Below are 10,926 nucleotides of genomic sequence, written 5' to 3'. Positions count from 1 at the left end.
CCCCCCCTCCCCCCGCTTCCCGCCTTCAGCGAGCTCTTCGACGACTCGTCCGACTCCGATTGGTCCGACGATGACATCCACCTTCTGAATGCCTGCTCTACCAATGCCCAACTCCGGCCACCCTCAATACGCACATCGACCAGCGCCGGGGCTGCCTCGAACATGCCGGCCGCCGGGCCAACCAGCCACCCTGGCGCCCGGGGGGCCGGCGGTCCCCACCCCGCCTCCAAAGCATCTACCACTCGGTCAGGCGCAGGCGCAGGCGCAGGCGCAGGCGCGGGCGCGGGCGCAGGCGCCACCTCGGTCGGTGCCGGTGCCGGTGCCGGTGCCGGTGCCGGCGCCAGTGCCGCCGAGACCCCCGGTAGCGCCCACCCCAATACCGACGCCGAGTTCTTCTCCGCCAACAGCGACGACGATTCGGACGCCGGCGCCGAGGACACCGCCCGCGGCCCCGGGCCCGGCTTCGTCCCCGGCGTCGGCATTGATGATGAGATTCTCCAAGATGACGTGCGTTTTCGTGCAGAGGCGGCCAGCTATGCCCGCCGGGCCAATGCCTCTCGTCTGATGTTCGCTGGCATGGGAGACCTGTCACAGGAGGGTGTTCCGATCAACTTAAGGTACGGCCGGGCACATTTGCCGAGAGAGAGAGACACACACGCGCATGCACACATGCACATGCGCACGCATGCCCCACCCCGCCCGCCCTCCTGGACTTTCGCACGTCTGATTCCTGTTCCGCTCTCTCTCTCTCTCCCCCCCCCCCTCGTAGCGAGTACCCCGAGGACGAGTGGATGACGGAGGACTTCGGTCAGGATCGCCTTTCGCCAGCGCACCAGCGCCCCCCACCCCCAGGCGCCCAGTTCCGCATCGCCTCCCCGGACGCCGACATTGACAGCCTCATTGAGGCCATACACCAGGCCTGTCTCTAGCAGCGGGTGCGCACCGATTGGACCCGACGCCGTGCGGCGCCCCCCCCCCCCCCCCAATCGCCGACACACGGGCAGCAATATGAAATGTTTGTTGTTTATTGTTCCGGTACTTTGTCGGACACTTCTCTCCCTCCCGGGGAGGCGGGTGTTGCGCATCGTACCCTAGATGGCCAGGTAGTGGTCGTTGATGGTTCCATTGCAGACCTATGGCCAAGCGTGCGCGAGCGCACATCCCGGCAGCGAGGGAGGCAGGATCCCCGCCGATGGCAGGAGTCAGGACACGCCAGGAGGAGAGGAAAAAGGGCGTTGGGAGGAGGCATGCGCGACAAGGGGCGGGCAGACGAACGCATGTGGGCGCACCAAATGCTGGTTCTCGAAGGTCACACTGATGAGCCGAATGCGAACACAGGTGTCCTTGCGGATGTGCTTCAAAGCCGGGGGGTGCATGCTGATTGTCAGGGACCGGAGCGCAATCAATGGTGCACCATGCCGATGGGGAGGCCACGCACAAGGTTTTCCTGCTCATACTGATATTGCGGCGGGGAAATGTCGCCATTGTAGCTGAAGTAGTCCGGGATATACTGCAAGCCAGAGATGAGCCCCGCATCGCGCCCCCCCCCCCCACCCCGGGCACCGTGATGCATCGAGCCCGGCGCAGGTGGGGTCAGAGAAAATGGCCGAAAACATCAGCACGAGCAACTGGAGGGCAAGAAGGAGACAGGAGGAGGGGGAAAGAGAGAGATAGATAGATAGAGGGTGGATGGAAGGCGCACCGTCCGGGGAGTGAAGATGGTGACCGGACCGATGCGCGAGAAAAATCCTTGCTGTTGGAGAAGAGACAGGGAAGATCAGCATGCGGCCCGCACATCCCATCACCACCGGGAAATGCCGCGCCAGCGGCAGGGGGAGTGTAGGGGTATAGGAGGCAGCCCGCAAGACGGGGCCGGGAAAAAAAGAAGAAGAAGAAAGAAAGAGCAAGCTGCGAGGGGCGCATGGAGGACACATACCGGGCTGACATCAGTCACCACGGCGCTGACCACCTGCTGCGGGAACGGGTGCAGAACGATGGCGCGGTACTTGACTCGGAAGACAGCCAGGCCTTCGCCCTCGATCGTCCGACCCGGCTCGATGGCAATCACCCGGAGGACCGCCACAACATAGCCGTCCTTCTCGTCACACCGCCCCGACACATGCTGGTGGAAGATGTCCAACACCCGCTCCTTCAGGTCGGGTCCAAAGTATTGCGGGTCCAGCTTCAGGTCATGGTAGAGCTCCTTCTACGCTTGTCGGGCCGGGGTCGTCCGGGATGAGGATCAGCACTTGGCAGCGAGGGAGGGCGAGAGAGGCGGACATGCGCCCGGGCGCGGTGCGTGGACGAACCTCGATGAACATGGTGTCTCGGAGTGAAGGTGGGCCGGGGGGAGGCAGGGAGGAGAGCTGCACCGAAAGCCAAGCGGGGGAGAGGGGGGGGGGAGAACGAAAGAGGGAAAAGAGGCACCCGGTTGTAGGGTCTGACACTGGCAAGAGGCGAAGAATGGGAGCAGAGAGAGAGAGAGAGGGGCGAGGGGGGAGGGGGGAGGGGAGGGTCTCTGGCCGGGAGGCCCCCGCGCCGCCGGGGGGGCCCATCGAGAGCCGGGCTCTTCAGTCTGAGCGGCCAACCCGAGAGTGCCAGTCAGCCGCGGCTGGTTTCCTTCGTGGGAGGAGGCGGGGAAACTGGGCAGGGGAGCGCGTTCGGGCCGGTGTGTGCGCGCGCGCTCGCCGAACCATTGGCAGTCGGATATCAGCACGAATTCTTGAGGAGCACGGCTATGTCACATGTTCTATTGTTTGGAGGTTGGGAGCACAGGCGCCGGCGTCTAGTCTCCCTCGATGGGGGGGGGGGGGGGCAGAGCCTGGCGAGAGCGGGGCGGAGTGTGGTTGCCCCTGGCCAAGCAAATGCTGCCTCTCCTCGACCGTTCGCCTGGTCAGGGCCCCCTCCGCCGGGAAGACTGCTTGAGGTCCTGGTATCGGACCTCCTCAGTGGGGAGGGGCATGCTGTGTGTGCGTCGGTGGACGCGTACATGTGCAGGGACATGCGCCCGGAGGGCAAGCAGGCAGGCGAGGGTGGGGGCGGGGAGGGTCAGCAATCGCGATGCAAGGTAAGATCAGGCACTTGCGCCTCGCATGTGGATGGAGGGGGGGGGGAGCCGGCAAGAGAAACAGGGCACGCGTACTCCTCTTGTGGTGCGATTGGCCCGCGGAAGAAAGGGTGGACCAGCGCCTGGCAGGCGGTCAAGCGCCGAGCCGGGGCCGGGACCAGGAGCGCCTGAATGAGCTCCTGTGCCACGGACGAGATGCCGATCCTGTGTTGGCGCCCAGGGGAAGAGCCATGGCGGTTAGGGGAGGGGGGCGGGGGGAGGGAAGAGGGGCACCGGTGAGCGCGCGCGCGCGCAAGCGAAGAGGCAACGATGAAGCGGGGATCCCAAACGAATGCGCGGGCCACAGGGGCCGGACAGGGGTCGGCCGCGGGAACGCACTGTGACAGCTCGGTGGCCAGAGTCCCGGGATGGGTGTCGCCAGCCCGCGGCCGAGGCATCATGCCCCAGTAGGGGAGGTCTCGAAGTTCGGGCCACCCCTCGGCCGTGGGAACCCCGCAGCGCTTCCAGATGGCAAACAGCACGGCCAATTCGGTTTCCCCGCGGAAGAAGGGCCCGGCGACTCCCTGCTGTGCGATCGGCAGGGTGCGATCCCCGGGCAAGGGGGACCACATGTCGCGAGGGGTGGTCGGTGCGGCGAATGCATCATCGCGGTCGGGGTGCTCGGGCTCCGGAGTGCCGGGGCCGCGGCTGCCGTCGGCCGACCGGCGCAGCGGCTCCGGCAAGGCAAAGTACATCTCGGCCAGCACACAGCCCACGCTCCAGAGGTCAATTTCCGGTCCATAGTCGATGCACCCGAGCAGCAGCTCCGGCGGCCGGTAGCCGAGGGTGACCACGCGCGAGGTGAAGCTCACCGGGCAGCGGGGGCGTTTGGCCGCCGGGGGTGGCGACAGGTCGGGGATGGCCCCCTCCTCGCTGGCCTCGCCCTCCTCTTCCTCCTCATCGACGGGGGTCGGCGCGGCAGGGGGCGCCCCGTCACCACGCGAGCGCTTTCCATTTGGCCGCGCGCGCGTGGTCGGCCCCGATGAGGGCCCGGTCCCCACCAATGCCGGGGGGTTTGGCGGTGGCGGACTCCCGGGCAGGGCCGCATGGCAGAAAGACCGCGAGAGGCCCAGGTCCCCGAGCTTCAGGCGGCCCTGGGCGTCAATCAGCAAGTTGGCAGCTGGCCGACCATCCGCATGCGTGAGTCTCGTGCATGTGTGCATGTGTGTGTGTGCGCCCATTGTCTCACGTAGGAGCGACGATCGAGAGGAAGGGGCGGGCGGGCGGGAGAAAGAAAGACAAAGTGATAGACAGACGCACACTTGATGTCACGGTGCATCATGCCGGCCGCATGGAGGAAAGCCACGCCGCTCAGAAGATCCCGCGCCCACCGGCGGATGTGTGTTTCGCGCAGGAGAAGCTGGCCCTGAGCCACCTTGGACAGGATGCCGGACAGGTCGTATGGCATGAATTCGAAGACCAGATATACGGTATCTGTAAGGGCATGGGAAGGGGGCAGAGGCGCCGGTGGAGAAGAGGTCAGCCTCGAGGGGGGGAGGGGCATCGGATGCGCGCGTGTGTGTGTGTGTGTGTGTGTGTGTGTGTGCGTGGCAGGTCGAGAGGAACATGAAGCCCCGAGACGAACCATTCTGAAGGATGGCCTCATGCAAGTGGACCACATTCTCGTGGGCGATGCGCTGGAGGGTGCGAATCTCGCGAAAAGCCGCCAGGGGGAGCTGCGCCGGAGGTTGGGCAAGGAGGATGTTAGCTCCATGGGCATGGGGCGGAAAAGGGCCAGAGGGGCGGGGGCGAGCAGCAGCCCAGCACATACCCCCTCCATTTCGGCGCGGTCCGGCTTGTTGGAGCTTGGTGGCGGGGCTCCCGTCGCCTGGGAGGCCGACGTGAGAACCTGCTTCAGGGCCACGTACGGCGGGGCCGCGGCCTCGGACGGGGACCCAGCATCCCCAGGGGAAGCCCGGCCGGCGAGCTCAGTGCGCCGGTCAACGGCCTTGTACACCCGGCCGTAGGTCCCACTGCCAACTAGGCAGACCAGCCGGTACCGATCGTCGGGGCCGATGAAGTCCCCCGGTTTCCCGGGCACCGACGGCGCCAGGGGGCTCTGGGGGGGTGGCTGCTGCGAAGCGGTCGACACGGTGGCTTTGTCGAGCGTGCACGCGCGCGCGCGGGCAGAAGAGTCACACACGAGGTGCCCAGGAACGGGGGCGGGGGGCGGGGGGGTCGGGGAGAGGGGGGACTCCGAAGTTCGGGGGAGGGCAAAGGCAAAGGGAGGGGCAGGTGGCAAGCGGGAGGACAGAGTGGGAGGGAGGGGTGGGCGTTGTCTTTGCTATCTCCAACTCTCCCTGGCCCCGTGTGCTCTGGCTGTGCCCTCTTCTGCTTGTTTCTTCCCGCCGTTCCTCCTCCCCCCCGGGCCTGTTTGCTTGTGGGCGGCCCCGATCGGGCGTGGGGGAGGGAGGGGCGGGGGGGGGCGGGAGAATTGGCGGCGTGTGCCGCCGGGGCGCAGTCTGGCATGCCTGAAGGGTTGGCACATGATCCGACATGTCCGCCGGCACTCAGATTGGGCGTTACGCCCTCCGTGCATTTTGAACCCGGCTCGCGATCAAGCGGCGTGGCGACTCGGGAGACCGGGAGGCCGGGGGGGGGGAGATCCCTTGATCGAGAAGGCCTTCACTTGGACCAGACCCCGAGGGCGCCGGACATTGTTTGCTCCTTCTTCACCTGTCCCCCCCCCCCTGACTTGTCTCTCTCTCTTGCATACAAGGAGAAGGAAGTCCCAGCCCCCCTCCCCCGCCCCGTCCCTCTCTCCCTTCACCCTCCGTAGCCATGGAGGACTATACCTCCTATGCGAACGTCCTGAAGGAGGCGGTGGCCGTGATCTCCGAAGCGTCGCTGGAGCGCGAGCTAGCGGCGCAAGTTCACTCGAAGTTGGCCGGGCAAGCGCGCGCACGTGCCGCGCTGGAGGCCAACCTTCGCGGCCACGTTGATGAGGCCAACCGGCGAATTGAGCTCCTGGCGCAGGAGGTCGACCAGCGCCGGGACGAGGCAGAGAAGACGCGGCAGGACGCCGAAAGCCGGCTGGAGACTCTGACGCGACAGATCGAGGAAACCGAACAACTGTGCCAGTGCGTTTCCCCCGGGGTCTAATTTTGCACGTGTGGAGCGCATCACCGCCCCGCCTCTCTCCGTCTCGCTGTCTCCCTCTGCCTTTGTTTCTCTGTTTCTCTCTGCCTCTGTCTCTCTGTTTCTCTCTCTCTCTCTCTTGCCGCCGCCGCCTCCTTTTCTGTCTCCCCGCCTCGGCGACACGACTGACCATCTTCCCTCCCTCCCTCCACGCATGTTTCATTTGCTCCCGGGCGGTGCCTTTCCCGTCCTGCCCACTCGGACGCGGGGAAATACGCCCACCCTGAAAGAGCCTCGGAAGATCGCATCCGCGACCTGACAGCCGAGCTGGCACGGGTACGGGCCGAAAAGCGCGCGGCGATGTCCGCCTCGCGGGACAGCGATCCGCGTCTGCGCTATTCGTTGATGCTTTACGAGAGTATTCTGGACATTCGGTGGGATAGCGTCCCTGATGGCGATGATGTGCTCAGCGATGACGATGAAGATCCCGGCTTGGGGCCAGGGTCCGGGCCAGAGTCCGAGCTGTCTCTCCGACGCCGGAACCGAGCCGGCAAGGCGCGCACATCGGTGCTAAGCGGGCGTACGTGTGTGTGTCTGTGTGTGTGTGTGTGTGTGTGTGAGAGAGAGAGGGCGGAAAAGAGCAGGGCGTGGGTATCCTCACTCGCGCCGGACCTGCACACGACCTCACGCTAACCTGCTCCACCCTGCTCAGACATCTCCCTCAAGGGCCGGGTCCGGCCCTTCTCCGTGGACACGGCGCAGCAGAGCGCGCACTTTGTCACCAACTATCTGTGGGATCTTGCCGGATAGGCCGGCCTGCTACGCTGCTGCATGGTCATCCCCCTCCCTGGACAATACACAAAAAGCTGATACGCCACCCGTGCATGTGGCGGAGGGGGGCCGCGAAAAGGCGGTCGGTGGCGAAGAGCCCCCCGCCCCCCGCCCCCGCATTTGCCGGCGTAGGCGCGCCCGGAGAACGGCCCGAGGGTGGCGGTGTTTTGGTGACCCAAAATAAAGAGTACCGGTGGAGGGGATCGAACCCTCGACCACAGCGTTGCTTAGAAGAGACCGGGTAGGGTCCCAAAGGCATACGACCAGTAAGTTCGTATAAGCACCGTGCTCTAACCAACTGAGCTACACCGATGGTTACGGGTCAAAATATGTCCATATATGGGCAGCGCTTTGGCAGGAGCGCTCGCGCCCCGGATGTTAGGGTTGGGCGCGCCGGGCCAACGCGAAGTCACATGAGGCGCTGTAAAAGCAGAAGCAGCGCCTCCGGACCAGTGCTGTGGTGCTACTCCCGCCGGGGCGGCCCGACTCCGGGGGTGACGGCGGGTGGGGGGTTCACGGGTGCGCGCAGCCGTCGCGTGCATGCATGCGTCGGCGAGGGCCGCCACAGACGAGCGCCGTGCGGGCACGTCCCCGAGGCGCTGGGCGCGCGCCCGCACACATACATACCCCTATGCGTGTGCACATGGGCTGGCTTGGGGAGAGGGGAGGGCGAGGCGCTGGGGAGGCGCGCGGCGGGGGAAGCCAGCCCTCCGACAACACCCTCCCCCTCTGCCGCCCCGGACTTCTTGAGGCCCCGTCGCCCTGTCGCCCACCCATTGATGAGAAAGGACCTGCTGCACCGAAGGAGGGCAGGCCCCCCCCCCCCCCCAGGAATACACCACCGCCGCCGCCGCCACCACTACCACACACAGAGGGACATGGCCAAGGACGCGCGCGCGCACGTCACACACAAGGGAGAGACAGAGAGAGAACCGCGAGGGGAGGGAGATGTGGTAGAGTAGGGGGAGTGTAATGTGAAGCGCATATGGACTGAGGCCCTACACAAAACCAGACGAGGGGGAATCTACACGAGATGTCACACCACACGCGTCCCTTTCCGCGCTCCCGCCGGGGGAGGGGGGTCCTCTCTGTCTGCCGCACTCGGGGAGAGAGAGAGAGAGGAAGGGAGGACGCCAGCGAGAGACGCGCGTACACACCGTGGGGGGCCCCCTTTCCGCCTGCCCTCGGCCGGCCGCCGGCGCGGGCGCGCGCGCACGGAGGGGGAGAGAAAGAGGGGAGAGGGAGGGGGCTCTCTAGGCGCACTTACTGGTTGCCGGGACCACGAGAGACACGGTCGAAGACAGACTCGGCAGAGACCTCAGAGATATCGGTACCCTGGATCTCGGCACCGATGCCGATGAGCTTCTTGCGGAGGGCATCCTTGGAAGAGGCGTAGATCATCTTCTTCTTGATGCGGGCGGTATCGGGGGCCCTGTTGTTGTTGTTTTTTTTCCGAGGGAGGGGGAGGCGGTGGAGAGAGAGAGGCGGGGGAGACGGGGTCGTTAGAGGGGGGGGGCGCGCGCGCGTGCGGGGGCGAAAAGAGGATGCAAGCGCGTACCAGACGTAGAAGCAGATCTTGGAGCGCTTGCCACCGTCGGAGGTGTCGAAGTCGAAGTCGAAGACAGCGTAGCGGCAGTCATCCTTGGGGATGGCCTTGATGTCGGCAAGGAAATCGTCGTAGGTGGCATCAGCGGAGCCGGTCTTCTCGACCTCGACGACGGTGAAGTCCTCGGAAATCTTGTAGAAGATGTACTTGTACTGACGGCCGACCTTCAGCTCGTTGTACTTGTTGACGCAATCGTCGGAAACAGCAACACCAGAGGACTGGATTTCGGGGGACGACAGCCGCGGGCGGGGGGGGGGAGGGGAGGGGAGGGGGGGAGAACGTCAGATGCAGGAAATAAAAGTAACATCCGACCGGGTACGCGGGCGAACGCGCGAGAAGGGAAGCGGGGAGGGGGGACTAGGTGGCCCAGAGCCATAGGTGTCTCGTGGTGTTGACGTGTGTGGGAGGGTGGGCGGGGGGGGGGAGTGGCAGGCAAAGGCGGCCGCCTCGCCACACGCGGAGGAGAGGCGAGAGGAGGGGAGGAGGACGAACCATTTTGAGGAAATTCTTGTAAAAGCAGGAAAAACAAACCAAACCTAAACAAGTGGTGGCCAGCAGGGGAAAAGCTGGCACCACCAAGGGGGCTGAAATAACATCCCGAGCTGGGGTGCGGTCGCCCCCCCCCCCCCGCCCGCCCGCGCCGGCGGGCCTTGCTCCGCACTCCCGGCCGCCCGGCTGTCCTCCCCCCCCCCCCCCGAGTGGTGGCTTTCTCTCTGTCTCTTGGTCCCTCTCCTCCTCGCTGCTTGCTCGAGGCAACTGGCCGCTGTCTCCCAAAGGTAGTGTGCGTCGGCGCGGGCCGCCCCTCCCCGACCAATGCTCGAGAGCCGCGATGGCATGGCAACCCGGCTCCCTCGCCCCCCCGCCCCCCCGCCCCCCCGCCCTGGCCTACTTCCGCGCACGGCGCCCTCTGCGGCGGGAGCTGGCCCGGGCCTGACTGCCTTCCCCTGGTCTGAGCCTGTCCACAGGCAGGCGCGTGGAGACATCTCCCCCACCCGAGCGGGCCCCCGGCAGGAGGGCCGACGAGCCTGGTCGTGCTTCCCGCCCGACGCATCCCCGTGTCGCCCTGCGCCCCGTGCAAATGGCCGCCGTTTCCCTCTCATCGCACCCCTGCCCCCGTCTCTCTCTCAGGGACCCGAGAGGGAGCGAGTCGGGTAGGCAACCGGGCGAGCGGTCCGTCTGTCGCCCGCCTGCCCGTGCCCCGGGTGGTGCGGGGGCTCTCCGGCCGACCGGGCCTATGGCCACAGCACATCGTGTGCGCAGGGCCGTAGGCGGGCGCTCGAAGCGCGGGGCAAGGCGCAGGCAGCAGGCGAGGTGCCCCTCTCTCCCCCCGCGCTCATTGGACCGACGCCGGGAGCGCCGGCCCCTCTCTCGAGGGGGACCTACCCTTGGGGGGCCCCTTTGCCTCTCACCGGCGGTGTCTGTTGCCGGGTCTCGCAGCGTCAAAAGGGGCCCCTGAAGGGGAACGAGGCGCGTACCCTTGCGTGAAAGGTTCCCTCCCCCCCCCTCCCCCCTCCCAGCGAGGGGCGGAAAATTACTGGCCGTTTGGCGCGCGCGCGCGTCCGGGTACTGGTGACAACGCCAGGAATAAGGGGCGCCCAGACTCCGGCCAGCTATTGGCTGGAGGCGAAAAATTCCGCCCCCCCCCCTCCCGCCCCGTCTGGTGGGGCGCTCCTCCCGAGGGGAAGGGGCGGGGAACTCTCGCAACGGCGGACAACGGCGAGCCCCTGTCGTCAGCGGCGCCGCGCCCCGGAGCAAGGGGGCGAAGATGCCCACGCCGGGGGAGGCGGCGGCCGAGTCGCGGGTGGAGGCGAGGCAGCGAGACGAAGGCCCCCCCCCCCCGGGGGGAGAGAGTGAGGGAGAGACGGCAGCAAGGGGAACAGCCGGGCCGAGGCGCCACGGCGGCGGATCCCACACCCAGGGCAACCGCCGTGTGCCAGGCCCCCCCCCCAGGCCATCCTCCCACCCAGGAGAAGGGCTCTCACATCGGAGGGCGCCCGAAAAATACACCGATAAGAGCCTTGGGAGAGGAGGGGGGCGGGCTCGCACGCGCTCCAACGCACAGGCGTGCGCGTGCACCAGACGGCCCGCGGTCTGGACATCCACCACACTCCACGACCGGAGACCGGTGACTTGGGCCCCGCCAGAAGCCGGGGGGGACCAGGCCGGCTGGCGACGGGCTATCCACACACACACACACACACACACACACACACACACACACACACACGCAGTCACGGGCGTAGAGTGCCTCCGGGACCCGGGCTTGACCGGGGAGGCCCCCTTCCGCCGGGGCAAGTGTTGTGAC

General features: G+C 66.7%; 5 protein-coding genes and 1 non-coding gene across 6 annotated transcripts in view; 2 read left to right on the top strand and 4 right to left on the bottom strand.

Moving 5' to 3' along the window:
- H696_04408 (hypothetical protein) overlaps nt 1-979 on the top strand; it is a gene marked incomplete at its 5' end in the record, with an annotated part of 1,512 nt that extends 533 nt beyond the window's left edge. Inside the window, 2 exons of the mRNA XM_009498284.1 lie at nt 30-617; nt 770-979. Of these exons, the coding sequence (XP_009496559.1) occupies nt 30-617; nt 770-929 (748 nt within the window). The 3' untranslated portion in view covers nt 930-979. The remainder of the gene's footprint in view (nt 1-29; nt 618-769) is intronic.
- A 28-nt stretch (nt 980-1,007) lies between these two features.
- On the bottom strand, nt 1,008-2,509 carry H696_04407 (hypothetical protein). The gene is made up of 6 exons (XM_009498283.1): nt 2,310-2,509; nt 1,937-2,206; nt 1,703-1,753; nt 1,439-1,510; nt 1,290-1,355; nt 1,008-1,133 (listed from the first exon to the last, which is right to left on the bottom strand). The coding sequence occupies exons 1-6, from the start codon at nt 2,319-2,321 to the stop codon at nt 1,092-1,094; spliced, it is 513 nt and encodes a 170-aa protein (XP_009496558.1). The 5' UTR covers nt 2,322-2,509; the 3' UTR covers nt 1,008-1,091.
- Nucleotides 2,510-2,808: 299 nt separating this feature from the next.
- On the bottom strand, nt 2,809-5,284 carry H696_04406 (CMGC/CDK protein kinase). The gene is made up of 6 exons (XM_009498282.1): nt 4,878-5,284; nt 4,692-4,782; nt 4,367-4,540; nt 3,446-4,226; nt 3,143-3,271; nt 2,809-2,963 (listed from the first exon to the last, which is right to left on the bottom strand). The coding sequence occupies exons 1-6, from the start codon at nt 4,884-4,886 to the stop codon at nt 2,894-2,896; spliced, it is 1,254 nt and encodes a 417-aa protein (XP_009496557.1). The 5' UTR covers nt 4,887-5,284; the 3' UTR covers nt 2,809-2,893.
- A 513-nt stretch (nt 5,285-5,797) lies between these two features.
- Nucleotides 5,798-7,056, top strand: H696_04405 (hypothetical protein). Its single transcript, XM_009498281.1, has 3 exons — nt 5,798-6,186; nt 6,475-6,764; nt 6,897-7,056. The coding sequence occupies exons 1-3, from the start codon at nt 5,888-5,890 to the stop codon at nt 6,992-6,994; spliced, it is 687 nt and encodes a 228-aa protein (XP_009496556.1). The 5' UTR covers nt 5,798-5,887; the 3' UTR covers nt 6,995-7,056.
- Nucleotides 7,057-7,203: 147 nt separating this feature from the next.
- Nucleotides 7,204-7,328, bottom strand: H696_04404. Its single transcript has one exon. It is a non-coding gene; the product is annotated as a tRNA-Ile (tRNA).
- A 636-nt stretch (nt 7,329-7,964) lies between these two features.
- Nucleotides 7,965-9,233, bottom strand: H696_04403 (cofilin). The gene is made up of 3 exons (XM_009498280.1): nt 9,114-9,233; nt 8,574-8,839; nt 7,965-8,447 (listed from the first exon to the last, which is right to left on the bottom strand). Exons 1-3 carry the CDS (start codon nt 9,114-9,116, stop codon nt 8,279-8,281), a joined length of 438 nt encoding a protein of 145 aa, XP_009496555.1. The 5' UTR covers nt 9,117-9,233; the 3' UTR covers nt 7,965-8,278.
- Nucleotides 9,234-10,926: the final 1,693 nt, after the last annotated feature.

The sequence above is a fragment of the Fonticula alba genome (assembly GCF_000388065.1).
Source record: "Fonticula alba strain ATCC 38817 unplaced genomic scaffold supercont2.7, whole genome shotgun sequence".
Lineage (NCBI taxonomy): Eukaryota > Rotosphaerida > Fonticulaceae > Fonticula > Fonticula alba.
The sequence above is the reverse complement of the archived record's forward strand: the minus strand, read 5'-3'. Positions and strand labels throughout refer to the sequence as shown.